The sequence below is a fragment of the Schistocerca serialis genome, chromosome 3, assembly GCF_023864345.2.
Source record: "Schistocerca serialis cubense isolate TAMUIC-IGC-003099 chromosome 3, iqSchSeri2.2, whole genome shotgun sequence".
Lineage (NCBI taxonomy): Eukaryota > Metazoa > Arthropoda > Insecta > Orthoptera > Acrididae > Schistocerca > Schistocerca serialis.
This window is the reverse complement of record NC_064640.1, coordinates 422,295,982-422,320,934: the sequence shown is the minus strand read 5'-3', so window position 1 is coordinate 422,320,934 and position 24,953 is coordinate 422,295,982. Positions and strand designations below refer to the sequence as shown.

General features: G+C 39.1%; 1 protein-coding gene across 2 annotated transcripts in view; it reads right to left on the bottom strand.

Annotated features, from left to right (window-relative positions):
* The window catches only part of LOC126470300 (host cell factor 2), a 280,358-nt gene that overhangs the window by 50,911 nt on the left and 204,494 nt on the right, over positions 1 to 24,953 (bottom strand). For both annotated transcript variants that reach the window (XM_050098071.1, XM_050098070.1), the window contains exons 13-14: positions 11,901 to 12,416; positions 11,502 to 11,761 (exon numbers count right to left, since the gene is read on the bottom strand). In XM_050098071.1, the coding sequence (XP_049954028.1) occupies positions 11,502 to 11,761; positions 11,901 to 12,416 (776 nt within the window). The remainder of the gene's footprint in view (positions 1 to 11,501; positions 11,762 to 11,900; positions 12,417 to 24,953) is intronic.

Genomic DNA, 24,953 nt, shown 5'->3' with positions numbered 1-24,953 from the left:
AATGGAGCCACTGCCAGCTTGCCTTCACTGTGTGAAAGAAGAGTGAAAATAAATGGACACCCACATTGTTTACATGCCGACACTCAATAGTTTCTGAGAAAATGATAAAAGTTTCTATGCCACTCCCTCAGTCCACTTGTACAGTGTATACTTGAGCAGGTCTGCATCTGGTGAGGATGAGCTCTAGTCACTTTAGGTTGTTTCTGTCTCCTTGATGTCTTAAGTAAGGGGATATCTTCATTTTGTTAGAAGTGAATAACACATTCAATACAGCCTCTGCACGGAAATGGAGGATGGGGTACAAGAACTCCAAGATATTGAAAGTGATTTTGTAGCAGAAACCTCAAAATCAGTTTCCCAAAGCACAACTATTGAAAGAGAAATCATTCACAATGATCTGGAAGTGTGTGAAAACAAGAGTCCAGAAACAAAAAGAGAGAGAACTGGAGCAGTGTAATATTTTTTTGGACTTTTGGAAAAACTTAACATAAAAAAATTATCTCCAAAATTGTGATTTATTTTTTCCATCTATGTTGCTCATTCCCAGTGACAGATAATAGGAGTTTTATTTTTGATTGCAGTTAAAATCAGTAAGATTTCATAAGCTTCATCTGGAGTGGTTATTGAAATCAGTAGTATAGAAAAGTATCTGCAAGCTCATAAGCACAAAACAGACAAAACAGCTACTGCAATGGAGAACATAAGTGGTAACTGGCAGATCAACTCAAGAGTGTATATTTCACAGGGGTCAGAAATATTGGCCATCTGCTTACTATAAAAGCACTGCAAGAGTGGGCAGTTAGTTACATGTTCCATAGATCATTTGAATGATTCTTTTATCGAAATGATGTGGAACGAGTCAGTTTACAGGATATGTATACATAATTAGTATTAACATTAATGGACACATTATTTTTAGTCTTACACAAGCAACTACACTCGAAAACAAGTTTTTAAATAGAAATTTATCCAAGGAACAGAAGGAGTTATCCAGGAGAAATGATTTTAGGTTCAATTAAAACCTGTTTTGCTACTTGTTGGACATTTTGTGTTATTGGTCACATGATCAAAAATTTTTGTTGCTGCATATTGAACTCCTTTCTGAGTCACTGTTAGCTTTAATAAAGGGTAATAAAAGATTTTTCTTTCCTTCTAGTGTTGCAGCTAAGGACATCACTGTTCTTCTCAAATTGTGACTGATTACTGATGACAAATGTCATTAGCAGATATATATATTGTGATGGTGCAGTTAAAATGCCTAAATCCTTGAAGAGGTATCTACACAATGATCTCAGGTGAACACCACATATTATTCTTACTGCTTGCTTTTGTGTAATCAATATTTTGATTACAGAGTGGAAATATGCAAAATATTTTAGGAGGTTGACATATTTGTTTCCAAGACTAGCAATTATATGAAGAGCTGGATGGCTGCACCAGCCTCATTGCAAATAACTTTCTGCAGAGGGCAACCACAGTTCAGAGACACTGTGAAAAATAATACTCAACACTCAATAACTGTTCAAATTACCATAAAAACTAGCAAAATTAAAAATTCAAGAATGATGAGGTGTTTCCCAGTGCCACATTAGTGTATGAAGGTGCTTTATTTACAACCACCAGTTTCACATCAGTATACAGGGTGTTACAAAAAGGTATGGCCAAACTTTCAGGAAACATTCCTCACACACAAATAAAGAAAAGATATTATGTGGACATGTGTCTGGAAACGCTTAATTTCCATGTTAGAGCTCATTTTAGTTTCATCAGTATGTACTGTACTCCCTCAATTCACCGCCAGTTGGCCCAATTGAAGGACGGTAATGTTGACTTCGGTGCTTGTGTTGACATGCAACTCATTGCTCTACAGTATTAGCATCAAGCACATCAGTACGTAGCATCAACAGGTTAGTGTTCATCACGAACGTGGTTTTGCAGTCAGTGCAATGTTTACAAATGCGGAGTTGGCAGATGCCCATTTGATGTATGGATTAGCACGGGGCAATAGCCGTGGCGCGGTACGTTTGTATCGAGACAGATTTCCAGAACGAAGGAGTCCCGACAGAAAGACGTTCGAAGCAATTGATCGGCGTCTTGGGGAGCACGGAACATTCCAGCCTATGACTCGCGACTGGGGAAGACCTAGAACGACGAGGACACCTGCAATGGACTAGGGAATTCTTTGTGCAGTTGACGATAACCCTAATGTCAGCGTCAGAGAAGTTGCTGCTGTACAAGGTAATGTAGACCACGTCACTGTATGGAGAGTGCTACGGGAGAACCAGTTGTTTCCGTACCATGTACAGCGTGTGCTGGCACTATCAGCAGCTGATTGGCCTCCACGGGTACACTTCTGCGAATGGTTCACCCAACAATGTGTCAATCCTCATTTCAGTGCAAATGTTCTCTTTACGGATGAGGCTTCATTCCAACATGATCAAATTGTAAATTTTCACAATCAACATGTGTGGGCTGACGAGAATCCACATGCAATTGTGCAATCACGTCATCAACACAGGTTTTCTGTGAACGTTTGTGCAGGCATTGTTGATGATGTCTTGACTGGGCCCCATGTTCTTCCACCGACGCTCAATGGAGCATGTTATCATGATTTCCTACGGGATACTCTACCTGTGCTGCTAGAACATGTGCCTTTACAAGTACGACACAACATGTGGTTCATGCACGACGGAGCTCCTGCACATTTCAATCGAAGTGTTCGTACACTTCTCAACAACAGATTCAGTGACCGATGGATTGGTAGAGGCGGACCAATTCCATGGCCTCCACACTCTCCTGACCTCAACCCTCTTGACTTTCATTTATGGGGGCATTTGAAAGCTCTTGTCTACGCAATCCCGGTACCAAATGTAGAGACTCCTCACACTCTTATTGTGGACAGCTCTGATACAATACGCCATTCTCCAGGGCTGCATCAGCACATCAGGGATTCCATGCGACGGAGGATGGATGCATGTATCCTCGCTAACGGAGAACATTTTGAACATTTCCTGTAACAAAGTGTTTGAAGTCACGCTGGTATGTTCTGTTGCTGTGTGTTTCCATTCTATGATTAATGTGATTTGAAGAGAAGTAATAAAATGAGCTCTAACATGGAAAGTAAGCGTTTCCGGACACATGTTCACATAATATATTTTCTTTCTTTGTGTGTGAGGAATGTTTCCTGAAAGTTTGGCCGTACCTTTTTGTAACATCCTGTATGCATCTTCAGCATTATCTATCAAGAATATAAATCGCTATGTGAAACTTTGAAATGGTATAAATACAGAACCATAGTGTTGGCATTTAACAAAAAAAGAGTGACAAGTACTCACAATGGTTATATTTCCATAATGTAGATGGACAATTATGTAGTCCCAGCTTTCAGGAAGTTATCCACATTAACAGTCAAACCACACTGGTGAGTGGTCATAATAAAATTGAGTACACACAAAAGATTCTTTCAAAATATACAAAGCATGACTGGTAACTGAGGCATGCCTAGAAAAATGTTGAGGAAAAAGATGAAGAATGGGACACTACTGTGAACAGGGCAAAATGTATAAAAATTATCTAACATCTAGGTTAAGTATTGTAAGTACACAGGAAATATCATCCAAAAAATAATACTCTCATATGGAACTGATATGCTGAGAATGGAAGAAATCTGAAAAATAGTTTACCGGGAACACACCGTAGGATATATTAGAAAATCTGGGTGATGCCAACTGTATAAAATCAATGCAAGTTAAACTTAAGATCCTGTGTGATGTGCATACTTCTGCATATTTCTAACAAGCCGATGTGGTGTAAGCAGTCTGTGGAGGTTAGCAACAACTGGAAGGCTGAAGGTTGTGGTCCCAAAGAGGAAACCAAAACAAACACATGGACAGCTGAAAGGAGGAAATCATAACTACGGAAACAACAGAAGGTTGGGAACCACATTACATTGTGAGTATTTGTCATGGATTTTTGAATGCCCAAATTATGATTCTGTATTTGTAACATTTCAAAAATTTAACACAGTAATTTGTATTCTTGACAGATAAGCCTGAAGATATGTCTATACTGATGTGAAACCAGTGATGTGTGTAAAGGACCTTCATACAGCTACATGGCTTTTGGAAACACATCATCATTCTTCACTTCTTAATTGTTATAACTTTTATGATAATATAACTTCTATGATAATTTGAATCATTATTCAGTGTTGAGTGGTGTTATTGTTATTCAATAAGTCTCACTGCAACCAGAAAAATTGAATTCAAAGCCTCAAAAACCTGCTGCAATTCTGTCAAGGAGAAAAACAGAATTCAGCAGTGTCATATCACCAAACATGTCAGTGTGAAACAAAAGTGTATGTTTGATGACGTACTGGAAACAGCAAGACTGATTCAGCTTCAAAGTTCCACTAGAATTCCATAACTCACCACTTATTTAATTATAAACATGGATCAAACTCCATGTGTGTATCACCTCTATAGTAAGAGAACGTTCGAAGGCAAGAAAGTTACAGAGATAACAGCAGGCCAACTGAATCAACGGTCATACTTGTATACTGCCCAGTATGGATTAATACTTTCCAGAAAACTGTTAGCAATAGTTTTTGTTCATCTCCAAGAAGTCAGTGGCACATATGATCCTTGAGTGCATTTAGTGGAATGGCATTAGAATGTGCATGCGACAGCCACAAAATCTGGAAAGCTCAAAAAAAAAGAGAACCCTACCATTAGTTTCTGGACAATGTTTTACAATGTTACATAAGAATGGAGATGTTTCTATACATTATTGACTCGTGGGGGTCAGCAACGTGATCCCTCCTTATAAAATGGGCTGTCTGTCAATGCAATCAGAATTTTTTTCCACTCCCCCCCCCCCCCCCCAAATTACGTTGATCCATCATCAATTGCAGGTTCTAGCTTTCAAGAAAGTGCTTTGATATGCAAGAGTTGTCACAAAATTATCACCAGATTACAAGGTATTTAGCAATGTTAACAAAGTTGCTGTCCCACTGATATTCACACTAAAACAAATGTGGCTGTGTTATGTGTGCCTCTGCATGTTGCTCATGATGTTCCAAATTTTTATGCTTTGAATGTTTTTATGATAGATGACACCCCTGGGAATACATTGGTACTCTTGAAGTATAAAAGTAAAAATGAAAGGCAAAAATTGAAACATTATTATTTATACGTTTTTCATTTTCAATTACTGCTAATTATATGACATCTGTGATGATGAACTTTATTTTTAATTAGGCCTGAAATTCTTACTTCTTTTGTAAACAATTCCATTGTATTTCACAATGTCACAAAAAATTCCTCAACAATAAAAGAAAGAAAAACTTAACACTGTATTTGAATACAGAGCACAAAAATTCAAAACTGTGCTCGTAGCCACTGCACTACTGACTCATTTGCTTTTACACCATGTGAGAAGGCTCATGAAGTGGAGTCAATACTTTGACTATCACTTTATCGGAATCTATTGAATGTTGGTACCTATGCCAAAATAGGTGTCCCTTTATTTTCACCTGTCTTTCATCCTGTGACATACTGAGCGTGTCAGAAAGCTACCTATGGTGGGTTCCCTTTGTCGGTCATATGATGGTGATGCTATTGTCAGTCATAGTACTTACAACCATCTCCTGCATCAACCATTCTGTGTTTAGCATTTTGAAGCTGTACTGGCATCAGAGTAAGATTAGTGATTCCATGGGGTGTGAAGAATGCAAATGGTGAAATTGATTTCTATTCCAACACCAGAAAATTTCAGACTTGGCAGTTGGCTATGGTTTAGCCAATCACACCATATATGCCCATCATCATCTTAAATATTGCATTTCTTCTGAAAAGATGTTCCGTACAGTGTCCCAGCGACTTGTTGACACAGGGTCATTCACAAAGACGTAAAGGGATTACGTTAGATCCCTCACCAATAGTTCTCACACAGGACATTGAGGAGAGTTTGTTCTGATGGGTAGATGATCTTCAAACAAATGTGCAAAAAATTAGGGTGGCTGAAAGCATAACCTACACTCTTGGATAATCAATTCTGCATAAGCAGTTACTTTATCCATATCACATGAAGTGTGAGGAAACTCTCAGGCTACAAGACACTACACCAATGGATTCTATGACAGATCATTGAACATCAATATATCTGCATTTTATTTATAGGCGAGGTGAGATTCACATAGAAACAGTTAATTCACAGCGACAGTGACACAGGTGAGCAGATGCAAATCCTCAAGAAATATTGGAAGAAAAGGACCTGGATCATTATAATATTAATGAGATCTGTGTCAAATCAACAAATGAAAGTAGGGTTTTCAACACGACACATTTAGATTTATTTGAAATTAAGTATGCATGTAGTATTCATAAATAGTAACACAAAACAATTTTTTCGCATTTTTCTGAGGAAAGGTTACTGAGTAATGGGTGCTTAAAAAACATGAATTTTGTTTCGCAGAACAATGTTAATTTGTTGGCAACTTGTGTTCTAACTAAGCTACACCAATGAAATTGAGTTCATCTGAAAGCTCTTTTAAAGGGCTTTCATATAATATAAAACATAAGTAGTTGAATATATCAACATCATTATTGAATTTACTGAATTTTGAAAAAATTATTTTTAAAATTCCCAAAAAATGTATGCAGAAGATACTGTTTTTCTCTCATGTTCTGAAAGTCCCAACTTTGAATGAGCATGGTGTCACTATCAGAAGTAACTTTATGCTTAGGATGGTGCAGTGAAACACCTTCAAATATTAATTTATTTTAAATATTAGGCCTACTTCTCATCAGCTGTGTGTTACCATATAGCTAAATCAGGACATCATAATACAATAGCTTATAACAGATAGTCTAAAAAAAAAAACAATATTTGCCTTATCAGTGTTTAATTAAAAATACAAGAAGTTGTAAATCTTTAAAAACCATCAGTACAGCTGAATACCAGAGATAGGTTTAAAATCAGTTAGTTATTAGTTCTTTTTACTGAGATGAGTCATATCAGTCCAATTCATCGTGTTTCTATCCCATCAGTCTGTTGCTCATCAGCATTTCTGCATGGGATAATGTACATGTTCGCCCTGTAGCAGTTTGAGGGTTCAAGATTGCTTTTACTTTCCTGCTGCGGAAAAGTATCTGCATGACTGGGGCATTTTTGCCAACTAAACAGGCTAACAACCCACGTCCATTATATTCAGAAGCAATATATCCTTCAATGTCATCAATCAATATTGGATCACTGTCAACAGCTGTAGTTAGTTCAATTTTGATTCATTACAATCTGAACACACTTTTTCTGTTATTTTGTTCTTGCTTACGGGAATAAAGGTGTGAAGTTTGTCTCTCTTTCTCTCTCTCTCTCTCTCTAAAATTGTGCAGCATTACTCAAATTTCACTTCTTCATTTTTATGATCTTCCATAGTAGCATACTTGAAATTGATCCCATCAAAATTATCCTTGGTAAACACATCAAGCTGTTCGGGTGTTACGATTTGATCAGTGCAAGGGGGCTGCAGACTTTCTTGGGCAGCCAGTCACTTGACTGTTCCACCAACATCATTGCTAGCTCTTTTTCCATGAGAGGTAGCTGAAAAACGCCCCTGAACTTCAATACTGAAATCACCTTCATGATAGAACATGTTGATGAGGTTCTCTCTCTTTTTACACAGAGTTTCTGCTCCTAAAGAAGTGATATACTTTAATTGGTTTTTCATTATGTTGTCCGGTTAGGGGGCTGCAGACTTTCTTGGGCAGCCAGTCACTTGACTGTTCCACCAACATCATTGCTAGCTCTTTTTCCATGAGAGGTAGCTGAAAAACGCCCCTGAACTTCAATACTGAAATCACCTTCATGATAGAAGAAGAACTGGAACAGATGCACAGCAACAGTGCCATATGTGAGGCATTCTAATAGGATGACACAACCTGTGTGGTCAAGTTTGCTGCCATCCTTGTAATAAGCTACAAAGGACTGAAATATTGCTTGTGTGTTGGTACAGTGGTAGCCCTGAACTTCATCCAGTACAACAAAAATGAATTCTCAGCAACATCACAAACCACAAGCTCATTTTTCAATCTTTTCTGGAAGGTTGATTGGTGGCTGGCCACAAAGGAATGTCATGTAAATGATTTTAATTAAAAAAAAAAAAAAAAAACAGTAAAGTTTTCAGAGAATTTGAGGATTTTGTGATGGGTCCTAGACATGTGCGATCAACAGACAGCCACTGTTTTTAAGTTATCTGGTCAATATCATTAGTATCCAACAATTCTTGTAAACTCTTCCAAGTGTTTCTTGTCCTGAGCAGAACTGACATTCACCAAATTGACAAGCAGGTAATTATGGGTTTCACACAACTCTTACAATGCAATCTTTGTAGATTTTTACTGGAGCAACATCATTCATTGTCAGCTGAGGAAAGTTACACCATAAGTTTGAAGTTTTGGTGAGTAGCATGAACACAAACAGCATATGTACCACTGCTTCCAGTTAAACACAATTTTTGGGACGTAGCTCAGCAAACTTTGAAAACCCATTGTGGAGGCCTGAATACTTGTCTTTGATGTCTGCATAAATTTCTGTCAAATTACTTAGAACTAATAGTTTTTGTATTTGAATTTTCTCTCCATCAACTCTTATGAGCACAAAACCTTTTTTACCAGGCACTGACCTGCTTATTTCATCACATCAATAAAGTCAGCAGTCCATTCACTAAGAGTCTTGACAGGTTCTGGATTGGGAGGGGGGAGACAAAATACCCTTTGCCTTCACCAAATCTTTTACTTATGTAGCCACCTAGTTAATTATTTAAATTCCTCTTTGAGCTTATTATCACTCCAACTTTAAGGTAAAATGGTGAGAATTTCCTTCTATATACTTCGCGATGTGCAAGAACTAAATTTCTTTTTCAGCTAAGTTATTATCTCTGACTCTGAATGATTAACTAACTCTTCTTCCTCGGAAGGCAGCAACAATACTACTACTTTGGATTGTTGAAGTTACTTTTATTAGTTTTTCATTACAATACTTCACCACACAGTCATTTTTCTTCACTGGCGATTCGCCAAGAGACTGCAAAGAAGCATTCACAGTTTCTAGGACTGCACTTACAGCAATGTCTTGTTCATCACTGCGGTTCAACATTTTTCACTCTTTTTTGTTTCTGACCTCAGAACACACTAGATTACCATCATTTTTCTGCGCTAGACTTACCAGAAACTTCTACTAGTGGATTTTTTTTCTAGTACTTGTCACATAGTTTCTGATTTAATATTAGGAAATGTTTCCTTTCAATCATCTATTGGGAAACAGGAAGCAAGTTTTTCTTATTGTTCTTCATTTTCATTTCTTATGGTTATTGTCACCCTTTTCATTAAAAGGATTATAGTACAAAGCTGAAATTTTAGACATTGTATATCATTCACAAATGAACAGTCTCATTTTTATGAAATGTTTTAAAAGTTCAATATGTCAGCTTCATGTAATCAGTAATACACAACATTAATTCTCCATTTTTTTTCACATCCTGGAACAAAATTTAAGGTTATGTTCATAGTTTGCAAATATTAACTGGCTGTAGGCACGCAAACTTCTACATTTTTGTGAGAATTGTAAAAAAGTACCTTTAATCTAATTTTAAAACACAACATTGCAGAATTACTCACATTATAGGCTACGTCACATCAAAAGAAAATGTACATTTCACTTTCATCATCAACTGACAATAATTCACAACTGAATACTATCATATATATATAGTTTCTGATTTAATATTAGGAAATGTTTCCTTTCTATCATCTATTGGGAAACAGGAAGCAATATATATATATATCTCTAAAAACAAAGATGATGTGACTTACCAAACGAAAGCGCTGGCAGGTCGATAGACACACAAACAAACACAATCATACACACAAAATTTTAGCTTTCGCAACCAACGGTTGCTTCATCAGGAAAGAGGGAAGGAGAGGGAAAGATGAAAGGATGTGGGTTTTAAGGGAGAGGGTAAGGAGTCATCGCAATCCGGGGAGCGGAAAGACTTAGGTTGTTAGTTCATCCCTGTTAGTTCATCACTATGAAATCCCCAAACCACCTTCCCTACCCTCTGGCTCCTACCCTTGTAACTGCCCCCGGTGTAAAACCTGTCCCATGCACCCTCCCACCACCACCTACTCCAGTCCTGTAACCCGGAAGGTGTACACGATCAAAGGCAGAGCCACGTGTGAAAGCACCCACGTGATTTACCAACTGACCTGCCTACACTGTGACGCATTCTATGTGGGAATGACCAGCAACAAACTGTTCGTTCGCATGAATGGACACAGGCAGACAGTGTTTGTTGGTAATGAAGATCACCCTGTTGGCTAAACATGCCTTGGTGCACAGCCAGCACATCTTGGCACAGTGTTACACCGTCCGGGTTATCTGGATACTTTCCACTAACACCAACCTATCCGAACTCTGGAGATGGGAACTTGCTCTTCAATATATCCTCTCTTCCCGTTACCCACCAGGCCTCAATCTCCGCTAATTTCAAGTTGCCGCCGCTCATACCTCACCTGTCATTCAACAACATCTTTGCCTCTACACTTCCGCCTCGACTGGCATCTCTGCCCAAACTCTGTGTCTTTGAATATGTCTGCTTGTGTCTGTATATGTGTGGATGGATATGTGTGTGCGTGTGCGCGAGTGTATACCCGTCCTTTTTTCCCCCTAAGGTAAGTCTTTCCGCTCCCGGGATTGGGATGACTCCTTACCCTTTCCCTTAAAACCCACATCCTTTCGTCTTTCCCTCTCCTTCCCTCTTTCCTGACGAAGCAACCGTTGGTTGCGAAAGCTAGAATTTTGTGTGTATGTTTGTGTTTGTTTGTGTGTCTATCGACCTGCCAGAGCTTTCGTTTGGTAAGTCACATCATCTTTGTTTTTAGATATATTTTTCCCACGTGGAATGTTTCCCAGTCACACACAGCAAAACAAAAACAACACAAAATTACGTTTCAATTTTTGAGCACCAATTACTCCCATTACTCTGTAACCTTCCATCAGATAAATGTGAAACAATAGTATTGTTTAATATTTAAGAATACTACATGTGTACTTAATTTCAAATAAATCTGAGAGTGTCTGGTTGTAGCATTTGCTGATTTGACATGGAACAACCCGGGCAGGGATTGTGGGTGATGAGAATCACAGGGGCTTAAACTTTACTCTTGTGGAAAGACAATGGATAATACGGTTTGTGCACAATAGGACACCAACCCATTTTCTACATTTACAGAGTCTAACACATATGTGTAATGAGCATTATAGCAGCAAAGGTGGTCCAATAGGATCACCTGACATATAATCACTTAGGACTGGAGTAAGAAGTTTGTGTACAATTGATGTATACTGAAGTTAAACTCAGTCATCCAACTGTAAAAATTTTGTGCAGTAATATAAGGCATGAAAATTTTTTCCATTATTTACAATTTGAATATCAGCAGTACCTTCTGCTCCGCAGGTTGAACAGGCGCTCCATTCGTCGGTGCCTGCTTGCAGCCCAGTGCTGCAGATGCTAATGTGGACAGAGCATCAGACTCCATTTCACCTGTCTTCATCAGTGGCAGAGAGCTTGCACTGCTGTCAGTCTCACGCAAATTGAATTCCGAATCTCTGTTTTCTGTCAGTCCAGATTTGTTTCCCAAACTGCTTTCTCCTTGTGCTGCACTAATAGCACTGTTATCAATGTCTGTTCCCTTTGTAGGGTCTGGAACAGAATTCTTCTTTTTTTGTAAACCCAACTATTACATTACAAATAAATAAAAGAATTTGTGTATTCTCTACACTTTCAACATACTACTTAAAATGCATAAAAATAAGAACCATGCTTCAAAATAAATGTTTACCTTCTATGGAGGGCTCACTTTGGAACTTCATTGCACTTATTGGAGAGTGACCTGCCATTTCTGCATGTAAATTTCCATCAGTACACGATTGTAAAACATCATTTAGGCTGCAATCTGCACTTTCACCGAGGCCAGACGAATGACTTTCCTTAATAGATCTAAGTTCATCTGCCAAGCTACAAACTTCTGGATTACTAAGTTGCATCAGTTCTGAAGCAGCTTTGGCAATATCACTGTCAGCACCCGTTGTACTTCCGCTGTCCAGATTTTCATCGATAACTAATTTGTCACTGTTTGTACTGTTCATTCTTACACCATCACTTCTGTAGTTGTCTTGGGAGGTTGGAAACTGGAGCTCATCACCTGTTAAATTTGGTGACATTTCACTCCCGTCACCCTCAAGTTCTTTTTGAAGAAAAGCTGGTGATAAGTTTTCTAAGGGTGGGTCAAGGAGTCCAGCTTCTGCGGCCAAAGCAGCCAGTGCAGCATCTGTAGTAGCAGGTCCTTCACTCGAAGCTGCAACCGAATATTTAACACTCACTTATAGTATGGAAATACTTTATCATGGTTTCTTTTAAGATATGACAACAATCAGTACTGCATTATCTGTAAATGTGTTGTAACAAAACACATTTACAGATTTTTCTTCTTAAGGGCCAGCAGCATAATATGTGTCTGATAATGACATGACTGTTACAGCAGATATACCAAATAGCTCATTATAAGCTGCTAATTGGTGTATCTACTATAACAATCATGTCATTATGAGACATTTACAGATAATATTCAGTAGTTGAAAATAGCAACACGATAACACAAAATGGGTAGCTTTGGGACAGTCTTTTAAAAATTAGGTTCTACTGAAATAATTGACAGAACTGACATCAGCAGTTTAATAACGAAAGAAAAATGCAAGGCCCAAATTCAGTAACAGATAAATACTGAAAAGAGAATGTTTGCTCATCTTTTTACATCTCTCATCCTCTTTTCTTTACCCTCAATGATAGGGACAGTTCATCTTTCGCCTTCATGATCACGAGTCACTATATCATTTTGTGTGCTGCTGATGCATGGGCAACAGTTGCATTAAAAAGCACACTAATAATAGTTTATTTATCTACTGATACTTAATGCCTTTACCTGGCAGTATTATTGATGAGGACAATCTCATCCTTCACCTGATTACAGGTTTGTGGTGGAAAAATGGAGAGAAAAGGATACTGCAAAATATTAGCAACATTTAGGTAATGTTTATTAACAGAACATTTTGTTAAAAAAGTTAAAAATATTACTTATAGGAACTGGAAGTAAATTCATAAGACTCACATGGAGATGGTATTGAGATAAATTAAATTATCTTTTCCTTGCAATTACTTCAGACAAATGTCAACTACCAGCAAAATAGTCTTGTTTGCATTGTTTTCAAACATGTTGTGTGCGTTTAGTTGAAATGGAGAAATTCAAATCTTGTACTGTCATAAGTGTCTGTTGTGAAGCTTATCACCTACATCAATTCATCCACATATTAACATATAAAAAGAGACTACTCCTTCACTTTCAAACAGCTAAGACCTGGTTGGACAAATTCAAACAAGCAGGACTTGTGTGTTCAAGGATGTTCCACATGAAAATGTTTCAAAACGGTAGGCACAGATAAAAGCCAGTGGGAAGTACACAATGTGGTAATGGACAGTCAGCACTCTAAGGTGTACGAAATTGCTGGTGCCAGCATAAGGATATCTATGGAGAGACCCCAGTAAAATTTACACCATTAACAACAACAACCGTTTGTACAAGGTGGGTGCCACATTTATTGAAAGCTAACCAAAAGTAAACAGAAAACTAATTTTTCAGCATGGGTTTCGAAAAAGACAGTTGTGTGAAACCCAGCTCGTGCTATTCGTCCACGAGACTCAGAGGGCCATAGACACGGGTTCACAGGTAGATGCCGTGTTTCTTGACTTCCGCAAGGCGTTCGATACAGTTCCCCACAGTCGTTTAATGAACAAAGTAAGAGCATATGGACTATCAGACCGGTTGTGTGATTGGATTGAAGAGTTCCTAGATAACAGAACGCAGCATGTTATTCTCAATGGAGAGAAGTCTTCCGAAGTAAGAGTGATTTCAGGTGTGCCGCAGGGGAGTGTTGTAGGACCGTTGCTATTCACAATATACATAAATGACCTTGTGGATGACATTGGAAGTTCACTGAGGCTTTTTGCAGATGATGCTGTGGTGTATCGAGAGGTTTTAACAATGGAAAATTGTACTGAAATGCAGGAGGATCTGCAGCGAATTGATGCATGGTGCAGGGAATAGCAATTGAATCTCAATGTAGATAAGTGTAATGTAATGCGAAAACATAGAAAGATAGATCCCTCATCATTTAGCTACAAAATAGCAGGTCAGCAACTGGAAGCAGTTAATTCCATAAATTATCTGGGAGTACACATTAGGAGTGATTTAAAATGGAATGATCATATAAAGTTGATAGTCGGTAAAGCAGATGCCAGACTGAGATTCATTGGAAGAATCCTAAGGAAATGCAATCCAAAAACAAAGGAAGTAGGTTACAGTACGCTTGTTCGCCCACTGCTTGAATACTGCTCAGCAGTGTGAGATCCGTACCAGATAGGGTTGATAGAAGAGAGAGAGAAGATCCAACGGAGAGCAGCGCGCTTCGTTACAGGATCATTTAGTAACCGCGAAAGCGTTACGGAGATGATAGATAAACTCCAGTGGAAGACTCTGCAGGAGAGATGCTCAGTAGCTCGGTATGGGCTACTGCAATTTAAATTTAGCACATTTTGCGATGTGTGCAGGATCACCAGAGACAGTACCCTGATTGTGGGGAAAAATGGGGGGGCTGTATGCTCAAATCACTTAACACTGTTATATAACCCCCACAGGAGAGACGCTCAGTAGCTCAGTACAGGCTTTTGTTAAAGTTTCGAGAACATACCTTCACCGAAGAGTCAAGCAGTATATTGCTCCCTCCTACGTATATCTCACGAAGAGACCATAAGGATAAAATCAGAGAGATTAGAGCCCACACAGAAGCATACCGACAATCCTTCTTTCCACAAACAATACGAGACTGGAATAGATGGGAGAACCGATAGAGGTACTCAGGGTACCCTCTGCAACACACCGTCAGGTGTCTTGCGGAGTATGGATGTAGATGGTTTGAAATATCTGAAAAAATAATCCAACTGTTTTTGTGCACCTACTATTTGTCATAGAGGAAATTGCATTAATCACCTCACATGATCAATAGACGGCAGTGAATATAAATCAATGGCCCTAACACAAAAAATGGGCAAATCAATGTCAACTGCCACATCATTGTTTCCGTGATTCTTACCTTTCTAAAGGAGAAAAAATAAGTTGTCTATAATATCAAGTTTTTCATGGTTATCTGGGTCAAAAAATATGATGGTAGAGGCCTGAATCGCAAAAGAAAGAAGATTTTCTGTCCTTAGAAGAAAATACCTCCCACAAAAATCCTTTGGCAGTGAGAAAACTGAGGTATTTGAAGTATGAACTGTTGGAAAATCCACTTTATTCAACGAATTTGGCACCCTTTGAATGCTACATCACCCTATATCTATAGTAAATTAGGTCTGAGAAGCTTTTGAGCCAAATGAAGAGGTTCTGGTAACAACAGTTGGGTGTTTTGCAGGCCTCTCAGAACAGTACTTCAGAAAAGGAATCTGCTCACTGGAAAAATGTTCAACAAAGTACATTGACTTAAAAAATTCCACTGACAGGCTAAAAAATTTCACCTTTTCCATCATGTGCAAACCATGCAACTGTGTATTTCAACAACAATTGTTCAGATACTCATTGCTAATTGGTATTCATCCTGAATTAAAATTATGTGCCAGTTCATGTATTAATTCAGTTTACATATGCAGAGTCGATCTACTATACAAACTTTAATCTATGCCATAATTTCATATAATCCATTGATTGTGTTCATTATGTTTCCTACATATATGAAATTTTGGCAAGTAACAGATCTCTGATGAGACTGATATATGTAACTTTTTGTATTAGCCTTTGCATTTCACAAATCATCATCATCATCATCATCTTCTTCTTCTTCTTCTTCTTCTTCTCCTCCTCCTCCTCCTCCTCGAAACTTTTTGTATTAGCCTTTGCATTTCACAAATCATCATCATCATCATCATCTTCTTCTTCAGACACTGGTGGAGGTCTGCCCCAGACTATCATGTTTACACTACTGACAAGAACAAGAAATTGCACCATAGCCATTGCTGAGTGCTTTGTGTACTCTGCTTTATTTAGGGTTGAGTGATGTTTTAGTTTTCTTATTTTGAAATGAGTGAAGAGACTAACCCTGGCATCAGAAGGTATAAGTGATCCATATGACCAATAAAGAGTTCTACTGCTGTTGCAGAAGCACAAATTGTCAGTGTAGGTTCTCAGCTCTGCAAAAGGGAGGTAGGGTTTCTCCTGCATTGTCCCTCTCCATGTAGGCAGTCTAAGTACTTGTATGCTTACACTCGAAATTAATTGCTACATTAGTCAGCACTATAGCATTTCAGTACATGGCAGTATCCAAACAGTATGAGGAAGGGGGAACACTTCCCGCAATCCAAGTGCACAAGGATACATTTCAGCTGGACAAGGACAGACAAGGAGAATGCCCTTGCATTATTTAAAGCAACCATCATGCCATTTGTCAGAGATAATTAAGCACAACATCAGAAAACCTCTCTTGTTTACAAATGCAACTGCTGTATCTACAATTTTTTTACACAGTTAAGCCATAGTCTTCCTGCCGTCTTTATTTGACTATAATTCTAAATGACAATCCTCATTTACTTCTTACCTTGAATTCAAAAGACGTCTTCATAGCACAACATTTACAGATTTTTTTAAGGCCAGATTGTTGCATAAAACATCAGACACAAGAAGCATAGAGTAACAGTATGTCACAACTGACCAGACATAGACTAAAGGCGGCAATAACTGGAGAAAGTGACAAACAGTACAGGGAAAGTAAGACTGATATACCACATTTTCCACTGTATCAGACTGAACACACTAACACTTCACTTCAGTTGTGACATTTACTATGTAGATATTTCTCGAATGAGATAATTACTCTGTCAACTATAGTCACAAATAAATTCTGTGCAACTGGTGGCATTTTGCAATTCTCCATCACAGTACAGTTTTGGTCATTCCTGCAGTCACGAGGGATAAATTATTATACTTATCATACGACATGTATCTTCAAACACAATCTCAAGCAAAAATTATGATCTACCTGTGAAACATATGGAAGCAAGAATGGGCGAAGGAAAATGTGGGAGGAAGAGGATGGGCAGGAGGAAGGGGATGAGGGGATGGGCAGGAGGAAGGGAACAAGGGGAAAGGCAGAAAGAAGTGAAGTGAGGAATAGGAATGGAAAAAGGCAGGATGAAGGTAGTAATGAGCCATACACAATGATACAAATGAATAACAGGTTGCAAATCCTTTCACACGGTCACAGCAATAACTTATAACAGGATGTTCACCAGTTTAGATTTGTGAATTTGAGGAAGAGTACAGAATACTAATGCGCACACAATGGAGTTGAACAATGTACAAAAATCAAGTTACAGGACAGAAGCGAGTCAGGTGGCAACATTAATAAGAGATTGAAAAATCCTGAATGGAATACTGACCACAGAAAGACTAAACATACTCGTTCTCAGCATAGTGGAAGTAATGAATTGTTAACAGTGCTCCGTCAATTGTGCAGACTGATGAGAACAACACATGACGAGAACAACACAAAGTCAGCAAACATGACAAAGAGCAGGCTGCTAAAGAAAGAGAATCATTGGCATAATAATAATGATTCAAGGATGAAGCCACTGTCAACATAACGTGTGCAAGAGATGGCAATAAGAAGGCTAGAATAGTTGCCTACCAATAGTTGAAAGACATGTGGGGGCAGGAGGAGGAGGAGGAGGAGGAGGAGGAGGAGGAGGAGGAAAAGAAGAAAATTATGAGATAGAACAAGTGGAGTTTTTCAAGGGTGACTAGTTCTAAATCTGAGCTGATTTGTGGGCACAAGCTTTTCTCTGTCAACAAAATGTATCATATTTGAACTTTGAATATGCTCAAGACTTCTGCAGCAAACTGACATAAATGGTAATGGCCTGGAACATGTAACTAAACTCAGAACAACACATTCATATAATAAGAGATGGCTGGCACCCAGGTTCCCATAAAACAAAACTTCCGGGAAAAAAAATTTCATGTCCTATTTAAAGGAATTACTCCTTTTCTATGGAGCCATACCAATATTCACCTTAAACAAATTGAAGAAAACTAGAAAAATCTCGATGGCCAGATGGAGATCTGAAACTTGCTCTGTTTATGTATGAGTCTAGTGCCTTAGCCCTCAACCATCTCACCTGATATTAGCAGAATGGAATAGGAAGTGTATGTGTTTTATACTTTGGAAAAGGAGCTATCTGTATTAGATCCAACTTCCCATATCTTTCATTTTCAAGAGAGTGCTGGATAAAGCATTTGGTGAAGAACTGTGTAAAGGATCAAAATCATTAGTTCATCTCATTACAGCAGAAGGCATAATACCACACCCAGAGATGATGAAAATACGAGCTAATGTTTCGCAGAATGCACCACCAAGTGAAAAGAGGAGGCTACTTTTGTTCAGTATGCCCAAGGACTTACATTAAACAGAAGCTAAGCCTACAAACTGCAATAGCATACTCTTATTAAGGAATAGAATTATTTCAGTTGATAGACAAGAGGAGCAAGAGACTATGAGTGTTGGAACTGACAAAAACAGCACTCACAGACTAAAAAGGGACCTTCATAACTGATCTGTGCACTACATGAGTTAAGATATTATCTACTGTAAAGTAAGAGTTCATGTTTAAGAAGAACATAAGATTTAGGTTTAACATCCTTTTCACATCAAGCTTAGGTTGGAGAATGGTGGTCCCTATGGTAGAGCTAAGCCAATTTCCTGTCCCATCCTGGAATTTGATTTAAAAGATTTAAGAAAATCACTGGGAACCTAAATCTGCAACACCAGACAGGGATTTGAATTGCTGTCCTCCTCAATAAGTGTCCAATGTCTTACCACAGTGTCACTTCGGTCGGTGGTTCGTGTATAGTCATAATGTAAGGCACTGCCATTCACACAGTGTTAAGGATTTACATAAGGTAAAGCTATCCTCAAACCAAAGATTAAATGAAAACCACAGAAGTCACAGCATCCATGAACCACAAGCTGGAAATGAATTGCCTTCATTGGCAGTCCTTCCACATCAAATGAATCAATGAACCTATTTACAATACTGATATACTGATTGTTTTGTTGAATAACTACACTCCAAATAGAAAAGTTCCCTCAATATCGGTTTGCAAAAGCGAGCCACTCTGCAAAGCCAGACCACAATATTTACACCTCTGGTCCACGGGACAGGCTGACAAGTGGTTACAGTCATCAGGACATAGACCACACAACTACTAATAATGAACATCTGAGCACAATTTAATTTCAGTCTGTGCTCAATGATTTGTTGCCCCCTGTTGTTGGTGAAAATGGACACAATTCTTGATAAATTACTGAAAAAACAGATAGGAACAGCACATCATTTGGATAATCCCTATTCCAAAGCACCTCTCATCAAATAACACAGCTCAACAAATGCCAAAAGACATCATGTGCATTTGCTGAACTTACAACTCAGAATAGTAGAGCATGGGGAAATATGTTCACAAGACAATTGAACTTGAAAAAGCAGACCACATTCAATAAATTTCCAGTAAAAAGGCAAATCCTTTGCAGTTGACAATGTGATTTAGTGTGCTAATTCAGGCAAACAATAAATCATCAGTACAGGATGGCCAGAACAGCATAAACACAAGCAGTGCTTTCTGTGATGTTGAAATTTGGTAAAAGTGAAGGCATAAACACAGATAACACAGGGAAGGAAAAGTTTGGTTCAATATCCAAATTCATTAAATGAACAAACTCAGGTCAGACACGGACTGGGTGTGAAGTCAGCCACATCTTTTTTGAAGGAACCACTCTGGAATTTGTCTTCAGAGATTTAGGGGAAACCACAAGATACTTAAATCTGGAAAAGGAGGGGGGGGGGGGGGGGGGGGCACATCTGTTTTTTGTCGATTTGAGGCCAACGCCTTGAAGGGTCTCAGAAATGGTGCTGAGTAACCATAATCATTACACTGGGTACAAACAATATTGGCATTGTTTAATACTTATATATTTGTGAGCATATGGCAATTTGTTTGAAACAGATAAAAATGAAGTATTTGATGAAATCCAGTGTGAATCCGTCATGTATGTACTATGCAAATTTATACTGGTATGTATACACATGGTGGAAGATATTGACGATGGTTAGTAAATAAGTTAATTAGTGAATAGGAGTGGGAGAGGAACACATCACTGCTGCAAGAAGTACACCTGTGCGCGCGCGCGCGCACACACACACACACACACACACACACACACACACACACTAGGTACTTGTAAACTCTTGTGCTTGCAATTGCAAACTTTTCAACTAGAACACTGTAGGTCACAAAGGTACATAGGGATGCTCATGGTGTGATTCAGTAATTGTAAAAGCAAAATAATAATAATAGTAACTGTGATGCATGGGTTGCTCGTCAGGCAGACTGGCAATGTGTCTCACACCTGCAGCCTAACCTGGAAGGTGTTACATCAGCAGATGACAGAACTTCAATCACGGATACTGACTAGGCCAGCATGAGGCAGTCCGCAGCTCGTGGTCTAGTGGCTAGTGTTACTGCCTCTGGATCATGGGGTCCCGGGTTGGGGATTTTCTCTGCCCGTGGACTGGGTGTTTGTGTTGTCCTCATCATCATCATCATCATCATCATCATCATCATTAGCAGCAGCAGCAGCAGCAGCAGGAGGAGCAGGAGGAGCAGGAGGAGCAGGAGGCAGTGTGAGCGTTGCTAGAGGTTACCGACCCTTTACACCTGTCAGCTTCTGCAGGCTGCATGATCACAAATATTTCCTCAGTATCTCTACACAGCCTGGGTATTTAGGGCAGGGTAGCGCAGCGCTACTTGAAGTGAGTCTTCCATCGAGCTCTGGGCCAAACAGTGACTGCACTCACAGTCCTTCAATCAGAACTTTCACTACAAACAATGCTGTGCCGCACCAGCCACTGTTGGCTAAGGGAGCTGCCAGTGTGTGCCTTCACTATAACCAAGATGTGGTCTCTGCATAGGAGTCGGCAAGAACTTGGGTATTGGCCATCATCCGTATCTTCGTACATTGTTGTTCTGTCATGTGAATCTCAGACTGTATATTGTTCCGTTACCAAGTGAATCTCAGACTTTGGCCCTCCATTATGCAAGTCTTCAGACTGGTGTAAATCAGGCTGGTTTTAATTTATACTGATCCAAAAAAACCATGCTTTCTTTAAAACAAAAACCAAGAAAACCCAACTATATTTAACTGTGAAAATTTAATTAACATACAAAATATTGCATAGGTAGCCTTACACAAATGAAAGAGAGCAATCATATTTAGTGGAAACAACTATCTACAGTCACAAGAATTTATTTTATTAATACTGGGTTTGAATTGTTCTTGCACTACAAAAAACAAAGTTAAATAACATTTACACTTCCAGAAAAAAAACTAATTTGTTATATAATCATAATGGCTGTAAAGTACAATTTACTACTTTTTGGAAGCATACAGAAATTTTTAGATCTTCACTAATTTCTCGAGTCTTTTCTCTGCTAAATTATGTCTTAATTTTGACCAAACAAGCCTGTAGGAGGAGAAAATTCTCCAATGGATGTAGTGCTGACAGTGCCAGAAAACAGGTACTTATAAAGTAGTTATAAGAATGGGGTAGTGTTTTGAATAAATCAATCACAACAATTTAAATTGAACTATTTAATCAACCCAAAAGTAACTACCGTTTCTTTTTTTTTATAAACAAAATATAATTGCCCAATGTTATATGTGTATGTACATTTGTTCTACTTCTTGTTTTGGTAACCACTATTGTTGAAAGTAATACTTATATGTGAATATATGGTTTTGTATAATGGAATAAAATAGAGACAGCAGACATGCTAGGCCAAAATTAATGTGAGCATATACACTGAAGCGCCAAAGAAACTGGTATAGGCATGCATATTCAAATACGGAGATATGTAAACAGGCAGAATACGGAACTCTGGTCAGCAACGCCTATATAAGACAACAAGTGTCTGGCGCAGTTGTTCGATTGGTTATTACTGCTAAAATGGCAGGTTATCAAGATTGATGTGAGTTTGAATGTAGTTTGTCAGCGCACGAGCGATGGTACACAGCATCTCCGATGTAGCATTTAAGTGGGGATTTTCCTGTACTACTATTTCACTAGTGAATATCAGGAATCCAGTAAAATATCAAATCTCTGACATCGCTGCAGCCGGAAAAAGATCCTGCAAGAATGGACCAACATCAAATGAAAAGAATCATTCAACATGCCAGAAGAACAACCCTTCTGCAAATTGCTGCAGATTTCAGTGCTGGGCCGTCAACAAGAGTCAGTGTGTGAACCATTCAATGACACAACATCGATATGGGCTTTCAGAGCCAAAAGTCCACTCTTGTACCCTTGATGACTGCATGACACAAAGCTTTATGCCTCGCCTGGGCCCATCAACACCAACATTGGACTGTTGGTGACTAGAAACATGTAGCCTTGTCGGACTAGTCTAATTTCAGATTGTGTTGACCGGATGGATGTGTACGGGTATGGAGCCAACCTCATGAATCCATGGACCCTGTATGTCAGCAGGAGACTGTGCAAGCTGGCGAAGGCTCTGTAATGGTGTGGGGTGTGTGCGCAGTTGGAGTAGTGTGGGATACCTGATATGTCTAGGTACAGTTCTGACAGGTGACACGAACATAAGCATCCTGTTTGATCACCTGGACTCATTCATGCTCATTGTCCATTCAAATGGATTGGGGCAATTCCACCACGAGAATGTGCTACCCCACACACATCAAGAATTGCTACAGAGTGTCTCCAGGAACACTCTTGAGTTTAAACACTGCTGCTGGCCACCAAACTCTCCAGACATGAACATTATTGAACTTATCTGGGATGCCTTGCAACATACTGTTCAGAAGCAATCTCCAACCCCTCGTACTCAAACAGATTTATGGACAGCCTTGCAGAATTCATGGTGCCAATTCCTTCCTGCACTACTTCAGACATTAGTCAAGTCCATGCCACGTCATGTTGCAGTGCTTCTGCATGCTTGCAGGGGCCCTATACGATATTAGGCAGGTGTACCAGTTTCTTTGGCTCTTCAGTGTAAATACTATGGTTGTAAGAACTGTACCAGTAGCTTGGATATCACGAAAAGTATTTTGAAGTTCTTTCTCATCGTTATAGGCATCACCACTCATTTACCCACAAGAGTTATCATTCGCTATACTATGTACAAATATGTCAAAGTATTTCCGCAATTCTTAACAATCGTCCAATGATATACACTGAAGAGCCGAAGAAACTGGTACCTGCCTAATATTGTGTAGAGCCCCAGCGAGCACGCAGAAGTGCCACAACATGACATGGCATGGCATGGACTCGACTAATGTCTGAAGTAGTGCTGGAAGAAATTGACACCATGAATCCTGCAGGGCTGTCCATAAATATGTAAGAGTATGGAGGGGTGGAGATCTCTTCAGAACAGCACATAGCAAGGCATTCCAGATATGCTCAATAATGTTCCTGCCTGGGGAGTTTAGTGGCCAGTGGAAGTGTTTAAACTCAGAAGAGTGTTCCTTGTGCCACTATGTAGCAATTTGGGATGTGTGGGGTGTTACGCTTTCCTGCTGGAATTGCCCAAATCCATTGGAATGTACTATGGACTGAATGGATGCAAGTGATCAGACAAGATGCTTTGTATGTGTCTCCTGTCAGCTTCATACCTAGATGTATCAGGGGTCCCATATCACTCCAACTGCACATGCCCCACATCATTACAGAGCCTCCACCAGCTTGAACAGTCCCCTGTTGACATGCAGGGTCCATGGATTCACGAGGTTGTCTCCATACCTGTACACGCCCATCTTCTCGATACAATCTGAAACGAGACTTGTCTGACCAGGCAACATGTTTCCAGTCATCAACAGTCCAATGTTGGTGTTGACGAGCCAGGCAAGGCATAAAGCTTTGTGTCGTTCTATCATCAAGACTACACAAGTGTACCTTCAGCTCCGAAAGCCCATATTGATGACATGTCATCGAATGGTTTACACGATGACACTTGTTGATGGCCCAGCATTGAAATCTGCAGCAATTTGCAGAAGGGTTGCACTTCTGCCACACTGAATGATTCTCTTCAGTCATCACTGGTCCCGTTGTTGCAGATCTTTTTCTGGCCCCAGCGATGTCGGAGATTTGATGTTTTGCCAGATTCCTGATATTCATGGTACACTCGTGAAATGGTCATACAGGGATTCCCCACTTCATAGCTACCTCGGAGATGGTGTGTCATCGCTCATGCGCCAACTATATAACACAACATTCAAACTCACTTAAATCTTGATAACCTGCCATTGTAGCAGCAGTAACCAATCTAATAACTGCGCCAGACACTTGTTGTCTTATATAGGCGTTGCCGACCGCAGTGCTGTATTCCGCCTGTTTACATATCTCTGTGTTTGTATATGCATGCCCATACCAGTTTCTTTGGTGCTTCAATGTATTTTCCAGTACACAACAGAATTGTCACCAAACAATCTTACAGAGCTGCTGATCCTGCCTGACAAATCGTTTGTGTACATCAGAGATCCTATCGTGCTTTCATGAGGTACATCCAATGTTGTTTTTATTTATGTATAATGTAGTGGGTTATATTAGTCAAATATTCCTCAAGTCAATACATATTTGCTACGATACTCTGTACAACCTCAACTTTGTTAGTAGTTGATGTGATTTCGGAAATCTAGGATGACAAAATCTTCCTCTTCACCTGCAC